Source organism: Hemiscyllium ocellatum, chromosome 3 (assembly GCF_020745735.1).
Source record: "Hemiscyllium ocellatum isolate sHemOce1 chromosome 3, sHemOce1.pat.X.cur, whole genome shotgun sequence".
NCBI classification, from domain to species: Eukaryota; Metazoa; Chordata; class Chondrichthyes; order Orectolobiformes; family Hemiscylliidae; genus Hemiscyllium; species Hemiscyllium ocellatum.
The window spans coordinates 24,401,460-24,424,860 of record NC_083403.1 but is presented as its reverse complement, the minus strand read 5'-3'; the positions used below and the strand labels follow the sequence as shown (position 1 = coordinate 24,424,860).

The window sequence follows — 23,401 nt, the reverse complement described above, 5'->3', positions numbered from 1 at the left end:
TTGCAACGTTTTCTCGTTATATGGATGTCAGAGCATCCATATCCTCCCCTCATAGAAGGAGAGAGTTCTAATCTTCACAGGAGAGGACTGGCATTGTTCTTGTGGAAATGCAGAAACATCCACCTGCTACCAAGTGAGTAACCGCCACTCTCCCATTAACTCTGTTGTCACTCTCAATCATGCATGCCACTTCCAATCACTGGCGAAGCTGCTTTTTCTTTCTCTTTAGTTTTGCAGGTTCTGCAAGCCCACTTGTAACATCTACGGAGAAGCTACCAATAGCAGAAGAACCACTCTCATGTATTGAGGACTCGGAGGAAGCATGAGCAAATCTGCCTCCTGTACCCACTAATAGCCAAGATGTAACACCTCAGTTGGAACTGTAGACATAAAGAATGTCGCTACACAATCTGGTGAGCACCTTCAGAGTGACATCTCCACAGTTGGCTGAAAAAAAATGCTGCAGGCCGTTGGCACTAAGAAGACTGCTGTAGACCAACCATCTGCTCAGCCCCAAACAGAAGACCATGTGATGTCAGCTATCAGGGAATGCACCCAAACACACAGGGAGGAGTTGCAGTGGCAGACAGGCAAATGGGATGCAAAGGGGCTCTTTGCTTAGAAGCTGCTCAAGTGCAACAAATTGTGCAACTATTTGTCTACTTCCATGGCCAAGTTGGAAGCTGCCATGGAGCTCCACATGTACTCCAGCACTCCAGGCATAGGTGCCCAAGGCAGAAAGCATGAAACCAAGGGGCAGGGAACCTGAACATTAGTCCAGGTGGCTTCTCCTTAAGAGGAGATAGAGCAGTGCCAGCAGACAACCAGAAGGAGATGGAAACGCACAGTTTTCCTCCACAGTTTCCATATAGGACACAGAAATGGCCATGTTGGTAAGCTCCCAGATATGCACATTCCTTCCTAATATCACATCCTGTTAACTCCACAGACTTCACACTTATCCATGTGCACACCCACCTAAACTATATGCACCTATACTGCCTAGCCCTCACATCTGGACCCTGGCATATATGAACACTAGACGTGGTACAGTCATATACTGCCATCCCCTGAAGTCACGGTGCTCCTGACCAAAGATGAATTCCCTCTATTACACTCTTCCTAATAATACTTCAACATATCCACCTCCTTTCAGGTCCCTCAGACATTCCATCCCCAACCCCTCTCAATTATTCTGTGTCCAAAGCCAGATGCCCCTAGTTCTGACAACTAACTTAAGTGCCTTAGTGCTGTGGCCCCTTCCACTTTAGATTTTTTTGGACTAGCCCAACTTCCGTCATTTACTTAAATGATTTGGATGCGAATATAGGAGGTATAGTTAGTAAGTTTACAGATGACACCAAAATTGGAGATGTAGTGGGCAGTGAAGAAGGTTACCTCAGAATACAATGGATATTGGTCAGAATGCCCAGTGGGCTGAGGGATGGCAGCTAGAGTTTAATTTAGATAAACGCGAGGTTCTGCATTTTCAAAAAGCAAATCAGAATAGAACTTAATGGTAAGGTCCTAAGGAGTGTTGCTGAACAAAGAGACCATGGAGTGCAGGTTCATTGTTCCTTGAAAGTGGAGTTGCAGGTAGACCGAATAGTGCAGAAGGCATTTTATATGCTTTCCTTTATTGGTCAGAGCATTGAGTATAGGAGATGGCAGGTCATGTTGCAACTATATGGAACATTGATTAAGTCACTTTTAGAATATTGTGTGCAATTTTAGTCGTCTTCCTATCGGAACGACGTAATGAAACTTGAAAAGGTTCCAAAAAGGTTCACAAGGATGGTGCCAGGGGTTGGAGGATTTGAGCTATAGGGAGAGGTTGAACAGGCTGGGGCTGTTTTCCCTGGAGTGTTGGTGGCTGAGGGGTGAAGTCATAGAGGTTTATAAAATCACAAGGGGCATGGATAGGATAAATAGACCAAGTCTCTTCCCTCGACTGGGGAAGGCCAGAACACGGCACGGTGGTTAGCACTGCTGCCTCACAGTGCCAGAGATGCGGGTTCAATTCCCGCCTCAGGCAACTGACTGTGCAAACTTCACACATACTTCCCAAGTCTGCGTAGGTTTCCTCCGGGTGCTCCGATTTCCTCCCACAGTCCAAAAATGAGTAGATTAGGTGAATTGGCCATGCTAAATTGCCCGTAGTGTTAGGTGAAGGGGTAAATGTAGGGGAATGGGTGGGTTGCGCTTCGGCGGGTCGGTGTAGACTTGTTGGGCTGAAGGGCCTGTTTCCACACTGTAATCTAATCTAATCTAAAAACTAGAGGGCAGAGGTTTATGGTGAGAGGGGCAAGATATAAAAGGAGCCTAAAGGGCAACTTTTTCACACAGAGGGTGGTACGTGTATGGAAAGTGCTGACAGAGGAAGTGGTGGTGGCTGGTACAATTATGACATTTAAAAGGCATCCAGATGGGTATATGAATAGGAAGGGTTCAGAGAGATATGGTCCAAGTACTGACAAATGGGACTAGATTATGTTAGGATATCTGGTCAGTGTGGACGAGTTGGATGAAAGAGTCTTGTTTCCGTGCTGCACATTTCTATGACTCTATAATTTACATTGGTCCACCCTCTCGACCAATATGACTGGACAGCCCTGAGCAGTACGTAGCCTGATTGGTGTCTATAAATCCCTCCAACTGCATTAACTCAATACCTCCGGTTTAATGCAATGAAGCCAACACTTTAACTCTAACTGAGACTCCTCCCCCATCTTGATTGGACTCCTGATCTTGACTGTTGAGGGAGGCTGCCCTTGACGTATAGTGCTGGGATTCCCTGACTGAATGCTGCATCACTGGACTTCAGTGGAGGGCTATTTCACTAAGACATGAGTACATACTTGCTGCAGATCCAATGGATTCGCCACATGCACATGGTACAGATGTAGGATTGATGCAGCACACACCCATACAGCAAATGTGCACCCACTCCTTACCGAAGACTCTTTTTCAGCAATGCAAGCTGCTTAGTTGAGTGACTGCTTTAATTGGCAAGGCAATACTGAGATGCTGTGAGTGTGCAAATAGACTCTAAATGAATAAATACTGAGTGTGCAAATTGGCATCCCTGAGCTGCAGCTTGGTCCAGCCTGTGAGCAGGATGGCTGACCCTGTGCTTAAAATGTCCCTGCTGCAGTCTTTGAATGTTTGTTGATGGTGTGCTGTGCAACGTAAGTCTGTGCTTCCAGCACACGTCTGTCAGGGTGATTATGAGGAATTGGTTGGTTCCGCCTGCCAGTGTTCATGGAGAAGGAACTGATTCGGCTGATGACCATGGGTCATGCCCTGCAATGTCATTGCCTGTGCAAAGTCATTTAGAGCAAACTGCAAGCTGAATTCTCCAATTCCTTGGCATCCAGTTTGGTGGCTTTGGTAAGATGGAAAGCTGGATCTAAATGAGATACATTGCCGTGTTGACAAGATTTCAAGAAATAATGACTGTCAGTTGGCATTTTTCCACTGCCTTGTGTCAATCTCGCCACTCTATTTATGAACAACATGAAAGATTGATCTCCATGTTGAAAAGGGCTTCACTGTACTTGTCACCCGATTCTGCCAAAATGACCAGTCTTTCAATGTCATTAGCATCTTTCTCTTCTCTTTCTCACTTTGGGGCCACAGCTAACCTCAACTTGCTGCCTCGTAATGTAGACAAGGTCAGTAAATTGTTGCATGGAGCCTTTAAGAGCATAATTGCTGCATCATACTATTCCTTAATGTATCCATATGGATTTAAGAATGTTTCTTTGCTTGGTCACTTGGATAAAGCTGGCTGACACTCGCTCTTGTATTGCTTGTGACAAATAGAAAACAGTGAAATTTACACTCCAAGCTTTTCATCAGGCAGTAAATAATCTGGTAAGGTTGTCTGCCTCAGTAGTGTAATGGGACTGAGGTCTTGTCTTGGGAGCAGCATGTCATTCTTCTGTAACAGAAGCAGTTTGCTTTAAAGAGGCTTCAAGTTACGTTTGGTTCTCTTTATTTGTGTGTAGCCAAGTAAATCTCCCATTGCTTACAGCTGTTTTAAGTATTTCAAAGAATCATGGAAAGAATCATAGGATCCCAACAGGCCATTAGGCCCAACAAGTTCACACCAACCAGCTGGAGAGTAACCCACCCAGACCTGCTCTGCTATATTTACCCATGGCTAATGGACCTAACCTACATATCTGTGAACACTATGAGCAATTTAGCATGGCAAATTCACCTAACTTGCTCAGCTTTGGACTGTGGGAGGAAACCGGAGCAGCTGGAGGAAACCCACACAGACAGAGGAGAATGTGCAAACTCCACACAGACAGTCACCCAAGGCTAGAATCGGATACTGGTCCCTGCTGCTGTGAGGCAGTAGTGCTAACCACTGAGCCATCATGCCACCCCAAAAGGTTGCTTTGCACACTACTTCTTTAGTATTAGTGAGAGAAGCAGAATATTTTTGTATGGGAAGGGAAAGGGCTTCGGATGATCTGAATATGTAAGTCTGGATGCTGCTATGTTATGCAACTGAATTAAAGCAACTTTATTCTCTTGGTTCAGCATTTCAATCCTAAAGACAGTAAATAATGCCTGTGTTTTTGTGGTTTTAAAGCATGAATGCACAGGGCAGTAATTTATTCTGCTACTGTGGTAGACACAGACTATTAAACACATTTGTGTTCAACAATCTCTTTACCTGCACCATTTGTTCTGGTGCCAGCACTGATGAATCTTATTTATGTCACACTTCACAACTGCCAATGTCTCCCTTTTATGCAGCTGTGACTTGAGATAAAAAAGGGTAGGCAATAACACAACAGAAGCTCATGGGGAGATGGTGCGCAGTGAAAATGTCAGAAGACAAAATGGATGAGTCACAGTTCGGAGATTCTGGATGTGTTAAGTGGCGTAGTGAAAATAGAATGTATTCCATTGTGGGAGCATCAAGGTAAAGAAGAGTAGACAAACACCACTGAAACTATACCAGAATTACCTTGGCAGAACCAGCAAATTTGTTTATGGAAATAGTCTGGTTTTCATCTGATGGTGAGGATAATGACAGTCTGCTCATTCCTCAGGAGCCTCCTCATTCCTTTGGATGTTTGGGGGTTCAAAATGCGACTTTGTTTGATGTGATATTTTGCTGACATGTCCTGACAGGGCTAATTCCTATCTTCTGCGGGTTCAACATAGAAAGCTAAGCACCTCCTAACTGAAATGTGAAAATGAGATGCATTTGTAAACATCTGTGCAAAAGAGCAGAACATGTTCTGGAGCTGATCAATACTTTTACCTGGTCTCAGGAGGTTTCGGGGCATAGAAAAACAGAAGATATAGTAATATATACGGAGACTGTGTCTACCAGTAATTCCTAACAGCTTTCCCTATTAAAATCACTGAACAGTTGTTACCTGTTTGACAGTTGTTACATGACCCATTTGAGACATTTTGACTGTGTAGGAAGAACCTGCAAAATGCATGCGATTTTAAAAGCTTTCATCCATAATTACATTCAAACATTTCCAACAAAAGTTGAAAATGTTGAGCTAGGGTTTGAGAGAGGGAAGTGCCCTCCTAGTCGATCACTATCCAAACTAAAACTAAATCGATTAAGCAGTATCTGCATAATTTTAGCCCACTGCTACACACATCATGTTCAGTTGAGTAGTTTAACCTTGCATGTTTGTAGGATGGATTCTGTCTTCAGCAACTCTCCATTCTCCTGTCAATTCTTTTTTACATAAGTGATATACAAGTAGGCATCAAGATACTGTTTGCTTGTATTATTCTATGAATCCAAAGTGATGGACAATAGCAAGACATGAAACTTACCATTATACAGTTGGCCATAGGTTTCTTGGAATAAAACACAACTTATGTCAGTCAGAGTTCTCGATTTGAATCATTCTGAGCAGATTCTTGGTTCCAATGCAGAGTGCTCTTTAACAAGAAAGGAAGAAAATTCTTGACATTTCTCTTTCTTACCCGACATGAGCATGTGTCTAATTGGCTGATCATACAATTGCCGTAACAGCTACAATCTGCATTTACAGTATCTGTAATGTAGTGAAGTATTTTCAAGAACTTTGTAGTTTAGCGGGAGGGAAGAGCTAGAGAGAATACTGACAGCAGGTGAGCATGGTGTTCACTAGACTGTAAACCTGAGCAATGTAACATATTGAACAAATGTTTAAATTAATCTGTTTGATTCAGTTTAAAGAAATGTCAGGAGGAAGAAATATCCATTCTGAATGGGTAAAACAGCAATAATGCATTATCAGAATGATCAAATTCTGGTCACTGCTTCAGGTTCAATCAGTCTTTCTTTCTGAGATGATGACTGACCTACTGTACATTTCCAGCACTCTTGATTTTTATTCAGATTTCCATTGTTCAGTTTTTGCTGCTGTTTGTAAAAAAAAACAAAACCAACTACTTCCCCAAAATGAAAATAAACAGATTAAACCTCCCGTTAATGTCCATATCAGCAGGCTGTGAAAACTTATTTGTGTTGCTTCATCTCCAGTTTTAGGTAGTGAAGAAGGTTACCTCAGAATACAAGAAGACCTTGATCAGGTGGGCCAAGGGGTGGCAGATGGCAGTTAACTTAGATAAATGTGACGAGTTGCATTTTGGTCGGGCAAGTCAGGGTAGGAATTAATGGTATGATCCTGAGGAGTGTTGCTGAACAAAGGGTCCTTGCATATTCATAGTTTCTTGAAAGTGGTGTCACAAGTAGACAGGGTAGTGAAGAAGGTGTTTGGTATGCTTGTCTAGGTCAGTGCATTGAGTAAAGGAGTTGGGAGGTAATGTTGCACTTGTACAGGACATTGGTTAAGCAACACTTGGAATACTGCATTCAGTTTGGGTCTCTACGCTGTCAGAAAGATGTTGTGAAGCTTGAAAGAGTTCAGTAAAGATTTGCAAGGATTTTGCTGGAATTGGAGGGTTTGAGCTATAGGGAGAGGCTGAATAGACGGGGGCAATTTTCCTTTGGAGTGTCAGAGACTGAAGGGTGACGTGATAAAGGTTTATCAAGTCATGAGGGGCATGGATAGGGTGAATAGCCAAGTTCTTTTACCCAGGGTAGGGTAGTCTCCAACTAGAGGGCATAGGTTTAAGGTGAGAGGGGTAAGATTTAAAATGGACTGAAGGGACAACTTTTTCACGCAAAGGGTGGTGGATGCATGGGATGATCTGCCAGAGAAAGTGAGGGGGGTTGTACAATTACAACATTTAAAAGGCATTTGATGGATTTATGAATAGGAATGATTGAGAGGGATACGATGGTGGCAAATGGGACGAGGTCAAATTAGGATATGTGGTCGGCATGGACAAGTTGGACCGAAGGGTCTGTTTCCACGTTGTGCATCTCCATGACTCTACTTCATAAATTTTTTTGATTTATTTAAGCCGATCAGCATGGTTTATACAATACGTCTTAACATCCTATTGGAGTAAGAGTGATGGTCCTCCAAGTTATTTGGAGTAGGTACCTTCAGTGTTGTCTGTTTTAAGAAATTATTAAGAAATAGTTGTAAGGAGCGCAACAATTTTTAAAAATCTTCTTTTATTCCCATAGATTAGTTTGTTTCATTTTTTGCAATAAGTAATACAGTATTGGATTGGTGCTTTTAACAAGAAAAAAGGTGCATAAGATATTTCATTTGATCTATTTTGTGATGCAGAAATCTGAACGATACTTAAAAATCTGTGTAAGAAAATAAAAGCCTGTGAAATGTAAATACATTCTAAAAATTCCAAATACAGACTAAAGACAATGAAGGGGCACTTGATTACAAGATCAAAATAATCTTTGAATGTATCAACCAGGAAAGAAAATGACAGTATTTGTCCCATTTAACCAAATTGGAAAAACTACAGAGATCTCTTCAAGAGAACAAGGCAGAGAAAGGGTTGTTGGATGTCACAGACTGGTTGCAGATGGCCTACAATGGATGTGAGGATGACGCAAAGCAGATGAGTGCAGCATTGCATGACAGCAGATCCCCTGGCAAGAGTAACCGAGAGCCGTACCAGCTGTTGCTGCATCTTAGATTGCTGATCTGTGCATGACCCTGCATTGGGTGAAAATCAATGAGTCAAACATCAATGGTCATTGGTAGGAAATACCTGGGGTTAGAATGGGGTGGCTATGTAGAAAAATTATATAGATTACTCAGACTGCTTTGCAGCCAAACCCAAATTTATTCTCCAGTACCAATTACCAAATGTCTGTCTAGTCTTGAAATCTTTGATGCTTTTCCAACTGCACTGTCTGTTTGGATAACCTGTTTCATGTGTTCCTCACTCGCCAAATATTTAAATTGTAAGTATTTGTCCACCTCTTTGCTTTAAATCCAGTTTCCAATGTGCATACTACATATATTGCCCATTTGGGGTGGCACGGTGTCTGAGTAGTTAGCACTGCTGCCTTACGATGCCAGGGATGCAGGTTCGATTCCTGCCTCTGGCGACTGTCTGTGTTGGAGTTTGTAAATTCTCCCCGTGTCTGCGTGGGTTTCCTCCAGGTGCTCCAGTTTCCTCCCACAGTCCAAAGATGTGCAGATCAGGTGAATTGGCCATGCTAAATTGCTTATAGTATTAGGTGCATTAGTCAGAGGTTAATATAGGGTAGGGGAATGGGTCTGGGTGGGTTACTCGTCGGAGGGTCGATATGGGCTTGTTGGGCTGAAGGGCCTGTTTCATACTGTGGGGAATCTAATTGAATCACATTGGATTAATAATTCAACCTGGATAATCCATTTTGAGTCAGTCTTTCAACTCCCTATATTGAAGGTTATGCTCATCAATGTTCAGTTTTGAAGTAATTCCAACCCAATAAGCTTTGTACATTTGACAATCAAACAATCTCAGAAGAATCACAGAATTGTTGCAGCACAAAAGGAGCCCATTCAGTCTGTTGTGACTACTGCTTTTGTTACCTAGTGCTTATCTTCTTTTTCCCTATACCCCTGCGCACCATAATTATCCAATGCTTTCTTGAATACCCCCACTTAACTTGTATCCACCATATTTCTAGGCAGTGCATTTCATAATCTAACTGTTTGCTGTGTGAAATTTATTTTTCTCACGTCACCCTTGTTTCATTTGCACATAAGTGAGGTAATCTCTATATTGCAAAGTCTGATGTTTGTTTCCATTCTAACTTTTGACTTGTTTTACTAGTGCTTGGTTTTTCCCTTACTATGTCAATCACTATATTTGGATCTGGTCAGGCATCATGCTTCAGGATTGACAAAGTTAGAATCCCAATGGGCCTTGATACACGTAATGATTAATCTCTCTCGAACAATCATTTTCTAAGGCCTAGAGCTTTCTAAAACCAAGATGAGAGGAATGGCCATTTGGTAATTATGTGCTTAATCTCCTAAACTATATATCAACTGGTTGGAATGTTATTGCTTTGTGAAACTGTGTTGACCCCTTTGTTTCCTTTTGAGCCTGCAGTGAACTGAATGGTGCTTTTGTGTAGAGTGGAGTCTCTATTAGTTTTCTCTACATTAATAACAATTTTTAGCGAGGAGTGCTAGTAAATGATACATCTCGGCCTACTCCAGAGGTTCCCAGTCTTCCAGTGTCCCAGTACAGCTACAACAATAGCATCTACCTGACGGTGGAAAATTGCCCGGGTATGATGTGCACATACAAAGTAGGACAATCCAATTAGGCTAATTACTGCCCCATCGGTCTTCCGATCCTCAATAGTGTGACTGAAGGTGTCATCAGCAGTGCTAATCAAGCAGCACCTGTTCAGCAGTAACCTGCTTGATGACACCCAGTTTTGGTTCCGTCAGGGTCACTCATCACAGCTTTGATTCAAACATGGACAAAAGAGCTGGATTTCAGAAGTGAGGTGAAAATGATTGTCCTTGACATCAAGGCTGCCTTTGACCAAGTGTGGCATTAAGGAGCCCTAGCAAAAGTGGAGTCAATGGGAATCCAGGAAGAAATTCTTTGCTGTTTTGAGTCATGCATGATACTTAATAAGATGGTTACGATTGTTGGACATCAGTCATCTCAGTTCCAGGGCATTTCTGCAGGAGTTATAGAGTCATATAGCATAGAAACAGGCCCTTCGGCCCCAACTTGCCCATGCTGACTAGATTTGCTGAACTGAACTAGTTCCATTTCCATGCGTTTGACTCTTATTTCTTTAAACCTTACCTAAACATTTACCTGTTCAAATGCCTTTTAAAGTTGTAATTGTACTCACCTCAACCACTTCCTCTGGCAGCTTGTACCAAATATACTGTGCAAAAAAGTTTCCCCACATGTCCTTCTAATATCTTTCCCCTCTTATCTTAAACCTATGCCCTCTAGTTATGGAGACCCCTAACCGAGGGAATGATATTGGCAGTTCACCTTATCTATGTCCCTTGTGATTTTATAAACCTCTAATAGGTCATCCCTTAGCCACCTATGTCCAGAGAAAAAGTTCCATTCAATCCAGCCTGTCTTTATAACTCAAACCTTGTCTCAGTAACATTTTTGTAACTCTTTTTACATCCTTTTCAGTTTACTAAGTTTATGGTAGTTTCCTTAGCCCAGTCATCATTAGCTGCTTCATCAATGAACTTCCCTCCATCATAAGGTCAGAAATGGTATTGTTTGCTGATTGCACTCTACTCAGTACCATTCATGACTCCTCAGATATTGAAGTAGTTCATGTCCAACTGCAGCAAGATCTGGGCAATTTTCAGGTGTAGGCTGAAAAGTGGCAAGTAATTCCAGAGTCAGAAATTTAGCAGGCAATGATCATCATCAATAAAAGAAAATCTAACACTAGTGCTATTATTACCACAAAATCTCCCACTATCAACATCTTGGGAGCTATCATTGACCAGAAACTGAATTGAAGCAGCCAGATAAATATTCTAGCTACAAAAACAGCTCAATCTAGGAATATTGCAGTGAGTAAATCCCCTCCTGACTCTCTCGAGTCTGACAACAATTTGTAATGGGCGCAATTCTTGTATTGAAATACTCTCTACCTTTCAAAATGAGTCCAGCTCCAATAACACTCAAAAAGCTTGACACCATCCAGGACAATGAACCTAGTTGATTGGAACCGCATCCACAAACATCCAGTCTCTCCACCACTGACACTCAGTATCAGCAATGTTGCCATCTACAAGATGGACTGTAGAGATTCTTAGACATTCCCTTCCAAACCAAAACCACTGCCTTCCAGGAGGACAAGGACAGCAAGTACATGAGAACTCCACCACTTATGAGTTCCCCTCAAGCCACTCACTATCCTGACTTGGAAACATATCACTGTGTATTTTCAGTGTACCTAGGTCAAAATCCAGGAATTTCCTCCCTAATGGCTTGAGTCTACCTACAGCACATGGACTACAGCAGTTCAAGAAGGCAGCTCGCACCACCTTCTCAAGAACAACTAAGGAGGTGCAATAAATGCTGACCCAGCCAGCAATAAGCATATCCCACAAGTGAATATTTTTTAAAAATTGTACACTCATTAACCACCCTACTGATTACCCACTGGATATTTTGCAGAATGCAGCTTGGTGCACAATGTTGCCCTATTTGCACATTAAGTTTGCTTAAGTAAATCACCATAACAGTCTAAAAATAATGATTCTCATTTATTAGTACTGTAGTTTGATTCATTCTATGTCAGGAGGCACAAATGGACACTGTTGTGTCCAATGCATTGTCGATCTTGAATCACAGAATGCAAACCAAGATATTTTCACCCATGACTCCTAAAGAATGAATGAAAACTTTCTTCCATTATTTAAAATCTGATTGAAGATTTGTAGCTCGGGTATCCGTTGTTGTGGTTCTGTTCGCCGAGCTGGAAGTTTTTGCTGCAAACGTTTCGTTCCCTGGCTAGGGAACATCATCAGTGCTGTTGGAGCCTCGTGTGAAGCGCTGCTTTGATGTTTCTTCCGGTATTTATATTGGTTTGTTCTTGTCGCTTCCGGGTGTCAGTTTCAGCTGTAGTGGTTTGTATATGGTGTCCAGGTCAATGTGTCTGTTGATGGAGTTTGGGGATGAATGCCATGCTTCTAGGAATTCTCTGGCTGTTCTCTGTCTGGCTTGTCCTATGATAGTGGTGTTTTCCCAGTCAAATTCATGTTGCTGGTTGTCTGAGTGTATGGCTACTAGAGATAGCTGGTCGTGTCGTTTTGTGGCTAGCTGATGTTCATGGATGCGGATTGTTAGCTGTCTTCCTGTTTGTCCTATATAGTGTTTTGTGCAGTCCTTGCAAGGTATTTTGTAAACTACGTTAGTTTGGCTCATGCTGGGTATTGGGTCCTTTGTTCTAGTGAGTTGTTGTCTGAGCGTGGATGTTGGCTTGTGTGCTGTTATGAGTCCTAAGGGTCGCAGTAGTCTGGCTGTCAGTTCTGAGATGCTCCTGACGTATGGTAGAGTGGCTAGTCCTTTTGGTTGTGGTATATCCTCATTCCTCGGTCTATCTCTTAGGCATCTGGTGATAAAGTTGCGTGGGTATCCGTTTTTGGTGAATACCTTGTATAGATGTTCCTCTTCCTCTTTTCGCAGTTCTGGTGTACTGCAGTGTGTTGTGGCCCTTTTGAATAGTGTCCTGATGCAGCTTCGTTTGTGTGTGTTGGGGTGGTTACTTTCATAGTTTAAGACTTGGTCTGTGTGTGTTGGTTTCCTGTGTACCCTTGTGGTGAATTCTCCGTTGGGTGTTCTCTCTACTAACACGTCTAGGAATGGGAGTTGGCTATCCTTTTCCTCTTCTCGTGTGAATCGGATTCCTGTGAGTGTGGCGTTGATGATTCGGTGTGTTTTTTCTATATCTGTGTTTTTGATGATTACAAAGGTGTCATCAACATATCTGATCCAGAGTTTGGGTTGGATTTGTGGTATGGCTGTATATTCTAACCTTTGCATAACTGCTTCTGCTATGAGTCCCGAGATTGGTGATCCCATGGGTGTTCCGTTGATTTGTTCGTATATCTGATTGTTGAATGTAAAGTGTGTGGTGAGGCACAGGTCCAGTAGTTTAAGTATGCCGTCCTTGTTGATAGGTTCGGCCTCCTGTGTTCTGTTATGTATGTCCAGTAGGTTGGCTATTGTTTCTCTGGCTAGGGTTTTGTCAATTGAAGTGAACAGTGCCGTCACGTCGAATGATACCATGGTTTCTTCTTTGTCTATGTGTGTATTCCTGATGACGTCCAAGAATTCCTGTGTTGATTGTATGGAGTGTTTGGATCCGCTGACTAGGTGTTTCAGTTTTTGTTGTAGTTCTTTGGCCAGTTTGTATGCTGGTGTCCCTGGTAGTGATACTATGGGTCGGAGTGGGATGTCTGGTTTGTGTACTTTGGGTAGTCCATAGAATCTGGGGTGTTATTGTTTTCAGGTTTCATTCTTTGCTGGTCCGCTTTGGTTATCTGTCCGTTTTTTTGTAGATTCCTTAGTGTGTTGTTTACTCTATTGGTGAGTTGTGGTGTGGGGTCGGAATCCTTCATTTGGTAGGTGTTGGTGTCTGCGAGTAGTTGCTGTGCTTTACTGATGTAGTCTGATTTGTCTAGGATGACCGTCATTCTGCCTTTATCTGCCGGTAGTATGAAAAAAAAATGACAAGAACATAATCATACTACCGGCAGATAAAGGCAGAATGACGGTCATCCTAGATAAATCAGACTACATCAGTAAAGCACAGCAACTACTCGCAGACACCAACACCTACCAAATGAAGGATTCCGACCCCACACCACAACTCACCAATAGAGTAAACAACACACTAAGGAATCTACAAAAAAACGGACAGATAACCAAAGCGGACCAGCAAAGAATGAAACCTGAAAACAATAACACCCCCAGATTCTATGGACTACCCAAAGTACACAAACCAGACATCCCACTCCGACCCATAGTATCACTACCAGGGACACCAGCATACAAACTGGCCAAAGAACTACAACAAAAACTGAAACACCTAGTCAGCGGATCCAAACACTCCATACAATCAACACAGGAATTCTTGGACGTCATCAGGAATACACACATAGACAAAGAAGAAACCATGGTATCATTCGACGTGACGGCACTGTTCACTTCAATTGACAAAACCCTAGCCAGAGAAACAATAGCCAACCTACTGGACATATATAACAGAACACAGGAGGCCGAACCTATCAACAAGGACGGCATACTTAAACTACTGGACCTGTGCCTCACCACACACTTTACATTCAACAATCAGATATACGAACAAATCAACGGAACACCCATGGGATCACCAATCTCGGGACTCATAGCAGAAGCAGTTATGCAAAGGTTAGAATATACAGCCATACCACAAATCCAACCCAAACTCTGGATCAGATATGTTGATGACACCTTTGTAATCATCAAAAACACAGATATAGAAAAAACACACCGAATCATCAACGCCACACTCACAGGAATCCGATTCACACGAGAAGAGGAAAAGGATAGCCAACTCCCATTCCTAGACATGTTAGTAGAGAGAACACCCAACGGAGAATTCACCACAAGGGTACACAGGAAATCAACACACACAGACCAAGTCTTAAACTATGAAAGTAACCACCCCAACACACACAAACGAAGCTGCATCAGGACACTATTCAAAAGGGCCACAACACACTGCAGTACACCAGAACTGCGAAAAGAGGAAGAGGAACATCTATACAAGGTATTCACCAAAAACGGATACCCACGCAACTTTATCACCAGATGCCTAAGAGATAGACCGAGGAATGAGGATATACCACAACCAAAAGGACTAGCCACTCTACCATACGTCAGGAGCGTCTCAGAACTGACAGCCAGACTACTGCGACCCTTAGGACTCATAACAGCACACAAGCCAACATCCACGCTCAGACAACAACTCACTAGAACAAAGGACCCAATACCCAGCATGAGCCAAACTAACGTAGTTTACAAAATACCTTGCAAGGACTGCACAAAACACTATATAGGACAAACAGGAAGACAGCTAACAATCCGCATCCATGAACATCAGCTAGCCACAAAACGACACGACCAGCTATCTCTAGTAGCCATACACTCAGACAACCAGCAACATGAATTTGACTGGGAAAACACCACTATCATAGGACAAGCCAGACAGAGAACAGCCAGAGAATTCCTAGAAGCATGGCATTCATCCCCAAACTCCATCAACAGACACATTGACCTGGACACCATATACAAACCACTACAGCTGAAACTGACACCCGGAAACGGCAAGAACATCCATCAACAGACACATCGACCTGGACCCCACATACAAATCACTGCAGCTGAAACTGACACCCGGAAGCGGCAAGAACAAACCAATATAAATACCGGAAGAAACATCAAAGCAGCGCTTCACACGAGGCTCCAACAGCACTGATGATGTTCCCTAGCCAGGGAACGAAACGTTTGCAGCAAAAACTTCCAGCTTTCTTCCATTATGATATGGTAATTAGCCACTGCCATGTGTTGGCCAGAACAGTGAAGGATGGCAGATTTCCTTTGCTAAAGGAGATTAATGCACCAGATGGGTCTTACAAAGGATTTGAACGCATGACCCCAAACATTAGTCTGAGCTTCTGGATTATTAAAGCAGTGACATTGCCATAACACCGCTGTGATCTTCTTGAAACGAACCATGTCATTATGCACTCATTTGGAATTGGAGTATTAGCGTATTGTGAGCAGCAAGGTTAACGCATTTTAAATAGGGAGATTTAGTGATATTCAGCTGTCATCTCTGGGTAAAGGGTCAGCAAAAACAACTGAACTGTTGGACATTGCTCAGCATGCTGTAATCAGCAGAAAGGACTCTGGTTTCCAATTTGCTGATGAACTGTTAGAACCCTATTCACAGACACTACAGCACGACAACACGCGCACATTGACATAACTTTGATAGGTAGGAGGGACTTTCATCATTAGTTGAAAGGTCTGTAATTGTAAACGGCCACCTTTTAAAAAAAGCCTGACTATTTATTTCCTTACCAGTCTCTCGGAAGCGAAAATCCAAAAACTGGGAAGCCGAGGACTTCTATGACAGTGACGAAGATACTTTCTTAGATCGGACAGGAGCTATTGAAAAGAAAAGGCTGAACAGAATGAAGAAAGCAGGAAAAGTAGAGGAGAAAGTGGAAACTTATGACTCCTTGGTAAGAATTTTAAAGTTTTATTTGCAGTTATATGCTCACTGTAGAAAGAACATAACTGTCTCATGGACATTCAAGGCCTCCATGAAAAGTATGTTTCCTATTTGGTAGGTAGGAGAAAAGAATAATGGGAAACATTGCTTTCAGGTTATATTGTACAACCATAGCACTGAGTTTGTTGCAGCAATAGTGACACCTCCCTTTGGGTAATAGATAAGATTATCCTGTAGCAAAAAGTAGAAAGACTTTCATTAATCTTCTTTCATTCATCCAGAAAGAGACTCCAATTCCCTTATACACTGGCGGCACGGTGGCACAGTGGTTAGCACTGCTGCCTCACAGCGCCTGTAGACCCGGGTTCAATTCCCGACTCAGGCGACTGACTGTGTGGAGTTTGCACGTTCTCCCCGTGTCTGCGTGGGTTTCCTCCGGGTGCTCCGGTTTCCTCCCACAGTCACAAAGATGTGCGTGTCAGGTGAATTGGCCAAGCTAAATTGCCCGTAGTGTTAGGGGTAAATGTAGGGGTATGGGTGGATTGCGCATTGGCGGGTCGGTGTGGACTTGTTGGGCCGAAGGGCCTGTTTCCACACTGTAAGTCTAATCTAATCTGAAAAAAAACACAGTATCTACATTATTCAAAACATTATGGGATGTTTTCTCCTTACCTCTCCATGTAGTTGATAACTTTTTGCTTGAAGAAATCATTCATCAATGTATTTATAGATTTATTCATTGATATCAGTCATTGAGACTATTTAGAGATAAATCTTGTGTTTTGTTATTATCTGACTGTTTGAAGGAAGGAGAGGAAATATAAATTAAAGCGTGCAATTTTAAAAGAGTTGCAGAAATGTAGTTTTTGAAGGTGGCAGAACATGCAAAGGAGGTTGTTTTTAAAGGATTTCAGGACCCTTGGCTTTATAAATAGAGGCCTAGAGGACAAAATCACGTGGAATTAAAAGCTAGCCACGTGGTAACCGTGCAATCACTGTCAATTGTCATAAAAGTCCATTTGGTTCACTAATCTCTTTCAGAGAATGAAATTTCCCATCCTTACCTGGTCTGACTGCATTTGACTTGTAACGCAGACCAATGTGGTTGAATCTTAACTGTTTTTAGGAATGGCAGTAAATGCTGACCTAACAAGTGAAATAAATTGATGAAAATAATTCAAAGTGAGCACAAATCCAAGAGGAACCATAATAAATCATGTCAGTAGTTCTCTATGGAATTCATATGTGGGAACCCCCTGCCGTGGACCTGCTGGCCTGGCCAATGCTCAGTTAGCTAATTTTGATTTTTTTTTCAAATCAACCTGTTGAGAAATGCAAATAGACTATCAACCCAGGTCTACTAGACTGAAGGTATGGACACTACTAGACTGTAATATGAACCCATTAACTGATCTTGTAGCTCTGCAGTTACTGTGAAATGTCAGTCTTGATTTCAGGTATGTTTTGGCTCATCTCTAGATCAGAAATCAACCCATTCAGAGATGTTATGGCAAACTTCTGAAACAGGTGGGACTTGAACCCAGGCCTTTAGGCTCAGGGGTAGAGTACTATGGCACCACATGGGTTTTCCAGTCTGGTTTTCAATTTATTTTAATCAACCTGATCAGCGATGTTATTACAGAACTCTGGAACAGGTGGGACTTGAACCTGAGCCTCTTGGTTCAAAGTTAGGGATACTACCATTGCACCACAAATGTGCTCAATACTCACTGCATCCCACATGGGACTTGAACCAACAATCACTAGCTTAGTAAGCCGATGCCTTGTCCATCAAGCCACTGAGGCCATCAGTCTGGATTCCAATCCCTGGTTACTAACTAGCACCACCTGCTGGAGTTGTGCATATACAAATTTTGGGTGAAGGTAGTTTGTTATTCATTTTCAATTTCACCAGTTCAATCAGTTCGCTGTCCATCCAGATTTATGCTAAACCAATACCCTTTGGAAGAGATATTGGAACCTGTAGAACTAGCAAGTGGAGAGAAAATTAATGGGGGCGAGAAGGAGACATTTCACAGTATTTACATTTAGAAGTTCTAAAATGACCTTAGATTTAGCTGTGCTACCCAGTGGTGGCAACAGGGATTCTTACAGTCTGACATGACACTCCGTATTCTTCTTTATACAAAATTCCAGACAAATCTTATCAGAAAGAATTATTTGAGTATGACTAGGTCTTCAAGAATTGAGCCATTAAAGGAACAACTTCAATCTGAATTACTCCTGTAAATGTATTATGGATTTTATCCCCACTAAATGTCAGGTTGACCAATTTAATAGTACACCTGCTTCCAATTCAGATAATTATGGCTAGAAATTGGGGCGTGCGATATGGTAATAGTTGATTATGGGTGGTGGGTGAGGAATTCAGTAATAATCATTTGGGCTTAAGAGGTCCTTTACAAGGAGAAGAGAAGAGCTATATTGGGTGGAATATTGTTTCCAGTATAAACTGCATTGAAAATAGTTTAAGAGGACTGCTCTTGTTTCTCCAGCTTCTCAGTCAAGCAATTTTATTTTTAAAAACACCTTGTCATTTGTGCTGCACATCCATTGGTTTTGGGCAATTGTGTTCTCCAACAAAATCATTCTGTGCATGTAATCACTTCTTTACTCCTGTAGGTTGCCAAGTTAACAGAGGTGCAGAAAGAGCTTTCTGATGTTGAAGCCAAGTTGAAATTGTCTGGCAGAGGTAAATATAGACCACTGAATGAGGACATATGTATGAATGAACCAGAGCGATAGAATGTTGCTTTAGTGCTCTGCTGAGCTGCTACCGAGATTTTAAACAAAATCTGCACCACCAGCCTTTTCCAAGTCAATGAAAGAGTTCAGCTGAAATCTTGAGCTTGATGGAAAGTTTTGTTGTAGCACTGACGGTAGGATAAATTTCAGCTATAACTTTAATGGCTGTGGTTTTTTCTTTGCTTGCCGGAGTATCCAGGCATTTCCAATTCATGGAAGTAATGTGATAATAGAATGTCAAATTCAAGAACTCAATGGAAAGGAAACTAAAGTTCAACTTGTCTAAATCACTTGAAGACTCCTTGTCACCACCTCATGGGTCACAAACCTACTCATGTTTGTATCATCAGCTAACTTGGAAATGTTGTATTATCCTGGTCATTTATATGTTGTGAATAAATGGGGCTCAAGCACTGATCCTTTTGGTACTGCACTATTCACTGCCTGCCACTCAGAATAGACCCATTTATTCCTACTTTCTGTTTCTTGTCTGTAAACCAATTCTTAATCCAAATTAATATATAAACCTCCAGATCATGTTCTTTATCTTTGACCACTGCCTGAAATGAAGGATCTTATCAAAAGCCTTCTGAAAATCGAAATAAACCACATCCACTGGTTCACCCTTATCTGTTCTACTGGTTACATCACAAAAATGTCCAGTCGATTTTGTTAAGCAGTATTTGCCACCATAAAACCATGCGGATTTGTTCAAACCCATGAAGGCCTTCCAAACATTCTGTCATTGCATTTTTTTGTAATAGACCCCAGCATTTTCCCACCACTGATGTTAAATTAACTGGTATGTTATTTTCCATTTTTTTAACATAAATTCATCCGCTGCCATAGTGAGACTTGAATCCATGTCTCATGAGCATTAGTTTGGATTTCTGGATTAATAGTCCAATAATATTACCATGACCCCACCATTTCATCCTAACTAGTGATGAGAAACCAGTTGACTTGTAAGTATTTAGTATTATGATTCCATCTTTCGAATTCTCCCAAGATACTTTGCACAACAAGATTTGGGATGCATGTAAAAACTGCAGCCATTCTTGCACAATCAAGATGCTAAGCATGACCATTAGATAGTAACAATTTAGTCTTATTTAGGTGGTGTTGGTTGAAGAAAAAAGATATTACTGTTAAGTCTGGCACTGAAAAATCTGAACATAAAGAGCTAATGTTAAATAGTTACACACATTATGTACTAATGATCATCCAACTGTTGCAGTCAGCCTCAGTAGCTGTCTCAGCAAACCAGTTGTAAGATTGTTGAGACCTGCCAAAGTTGAAGGCTTGGAAGTTTCATGTTTTCACCGATTTGGTCACAAGTGATTCTAAGTTGAACTTTTCAGTGTAATTCTGAGAGAATACTGCATTCATAGAGATACTATTATTCAAATTAAGTGTTAAGCAACAAAATGGGCCTGTGTTTAGGTGGATGTCACCGATTTTGTATTTTTTTTATTGAGAGGCAAAAGGATTTTTCCAACATCTGGGCCAATATTCCTGCCTCAGTGCCACCAAAGGAACGCAGGCTACTGTTCATGAGAGTTTGCTGTGTGCAGATGACTACATTATGAAGGAGGAGAAAGTGAGGTCTGCAGATGCTGGAGTATCAGAGCTGAAAATGTGTTTCAGCCAGCATCCAAGGAACAGGAAATTCGACGTTTTGGGCATAAGCCCTGATTCCTGATGAAGGACTTATGCCTGAAACGTCGAATTTCCTGTTCCTTGGATGCTGCCTGACCTGCTGCGCTTTTCCAGCAACACATTTTCAGCTCTACATTATAAAGGACTACATTTCAAAAGTAAACCATTGTCAATAAAATACTTTACATGAGGAAGTACTTTATAAATGTGAATCTTTCATTTAATTATTTTGGAAAATAAAATCAAGAGGAAACAACTTGCATTTGTATAGCACTTTTTGTGCTTTCAGGATATCCCACAGTATTTCAGAGTATCTAAAATGTTGTCACTTTTTTCTTAAAGACAATATGAGGCAGCCAAATTGTTCCCAGCTATGTCCCACAAGCATCATTAATGTGTTGGCTGAGAAGAAAAAATGTTGACTGGAGCAACTTCATAAAGAATCCAAGACCAAAGGATATTAATTAGTATTTCTTCACAGAATTATCTTTATGGTGGGGCTTCCTCTGTCAATTGTATCTCCTGCTTTGATTTGAGCAGGAAACACCATAACCGTTACATTAAACAAAGAAAAATCGAAGAATTGTGAACGCTGGAAATCGGAAACAAAATCGGAAATTGCCGGAAAATCTCAGCAGGTCTGTTAGCATTTGTGGAGAGGAATCAGAGTTAATGTTTCAGGTCCAGTGACCTTTCTAGAGGGCATAGGTTTAAGGTGAGAGGGGAAAGATTTAAAAGGGACCTGAGGGGCAACTTTTTCACACAGAAGGTGATGTGGAAATTGAACACACTGCCAGAAGAAGTGACAGAAGCAAGTAGAATTACAACATTTTAAGACATTTGGACAAGTACATAAATAGGAAAGGTTTAGAGGGATGTGGGCCAAATGCAGGCAAATGGGACTAGTTCAGTTCAGGAAACCTGGTTGGCATGGACGAGTTGGACTGTATGACTCTGCGCTAAATTTTTCCAGTAATTTCTGATTTTCAGAGCAATTATGTTGTTTAGATAAGATTAACTTCTTCATTCTTTTCCTTTTTTCAAATCGAAGCCTTGTATTTTTTAAAAATACAAGAAATAAAACCAAATGTAGCATGTAAATGCATTAAACCACGGTTTAAATGCATTTTTTTGGAGAAGAGTGAGCAGGCGCTTCCAAAGCTTAAGCAAAGATGCCCCAAAAACATAAGGGTATTGCAGATCAACCTACGGTATGCGAACTGCAGCTGTTCAAGAAGGCAGCTCACCACCACCCCAAGCACATCTATGGACAGGCAAGACTTGATGGCTAGCCGGCGATACCATGTCCCATGAGTGAATAAATAAAAAAGATCGCCTAGTGGTTCAATGGCTGACTCCCGTCATAAAATCTAGCCCATAAGATCAGCAGTAGGTATTGAACCTATCCCACTTTGTTGCGGCCATGATTGAATTCTACCTCAATTACTTTTAATCTACTTTTCCTTCATTTCCCTTGAAATATCACTTCTAAAGATACTAACAGCGTTGCTTGTGTTTTTTTAAGGAGCTAAGGTAAGAAATTTAATGTTCCTTAAAGCTAGAGTCAACAGACAGTGAGGAGGTAAAATAAACTGTGAGTATTAGTATTGTTGGGAAAGAATCTCACTCAGCATGTCCATAGGTGCTTTTCCAGCAATATTTTATTCTGGAAAGAGTTAGGAAAAAAGTAGCATGAAGCCTTGCTATGATGAAACCCATAAACAAAGGGTCTGCTGACTCTCATTGCAATGGTTCACATCTGAATGCTAGCTACTGGAGTAGGGTAGTCAGAAGTTCACGTAGAATAATATAAGAATCAGGGAGGGACAGGATGGGTACTGCCAGATGTCAGTTGCCTAACAGGAAACATGTCAGTGTTGCTGAACAAAGAGACCTTGGAGTGCAGAATCATAGTTCTTTGAAAGTGGATTTGCGCACCAGAAGACATTTGGTGTGCTTGCCTTTATTGGTCAGTGCATTGGGTATAGAAGTTGAGAGGTCAATGTGCAGAACATTGGTTAGGTCACTTTTGGAATACTGCATTCAATTCTCATCTCCCCACTATAGGAAGGATGTTGTGAAACTTGAAAGGGCTCAGAAAAAGTTTATAACCATGTTGCCAAGGTTGAAAGGTTAAATCTATCGGGAGAGGGTTAATGGGCTGGGGCTATTTTTCCTGGAGCATCAGAGGCTAAGGGGTGACTTTGCAGAGGTTTATAAAATCATGAGAGGCATGGATGACATAAATAGACAATGTCTTTCTAGGGGTGGGGCAGTCCAGAACTAGAGGATATAGGTTTAAGCTTAAAAATATAAAAGCGACCTAATGGGCAGTTTTTTCAGAGGGTGGTACATGGATGGAATGAGCTGCGAGAGGAAGTGTTGGAGGCTGGTTCAATTGCAACATTTAAAAGGCATCTGGATGGGTATATGAATAGATAGGGTTTCGAGGGATATAGGTAAAATGCTGGCAAATGGGACTAGATTAATTTAGGATATCTGGTTAGCATGGATGAGTTGGACTAAAAGGTCTGTTTCCATACTGTACAGCTTTATGACTGTTTCATAATAGCCCTGTCTACAGGCAATTAGAATCAGTCAAAATGCATTTCTGCACATAGTTTCAAGTCAAAATACTCCTATGCATTGGTTCCAACACTGACAGTAACATTTTATTTGTAGGGAAAATGCCATTTTTGTCATTGAAATATTTTAAAAACATATAGCAGAACATATTAATTGATGTGAAAAGGCACACATTTGAATGTAGCTAACTTTTTATTTATTTGTGTTTTTACATGTCTCAATTAAGATTCTGCATTGGACCAC

At 41.5% G+C, this 23,401-nt stretch overlaps 1 protein-coding gene across 1 annotated transcript in view; it reads left to right on the top strand.

Moving 5' to 3' along the window:
* Window positions 1-23,401, top strand: part of slc4a1ap (solute carrier family 4 member 1 adaptor protein) — a 149,723-nt gene that overhangs the window by 57,805 nt on the left and 68,517 nt on the right. Inside the window, exons 7-8 of the mRNA XM_060849116.1 lie at window positions 15,997-16,157; window positions 18,791-18,860. Coding sequence (XP_060705099.1) covers window positions 15,997-16,157; window positions 18,791-18,860 — 231 coding nt within the window. The remainder of the gene's footprint in view (window positions 1-15,996; window positions 16,158-18,790; window positions 18,861-23,401) is intronic.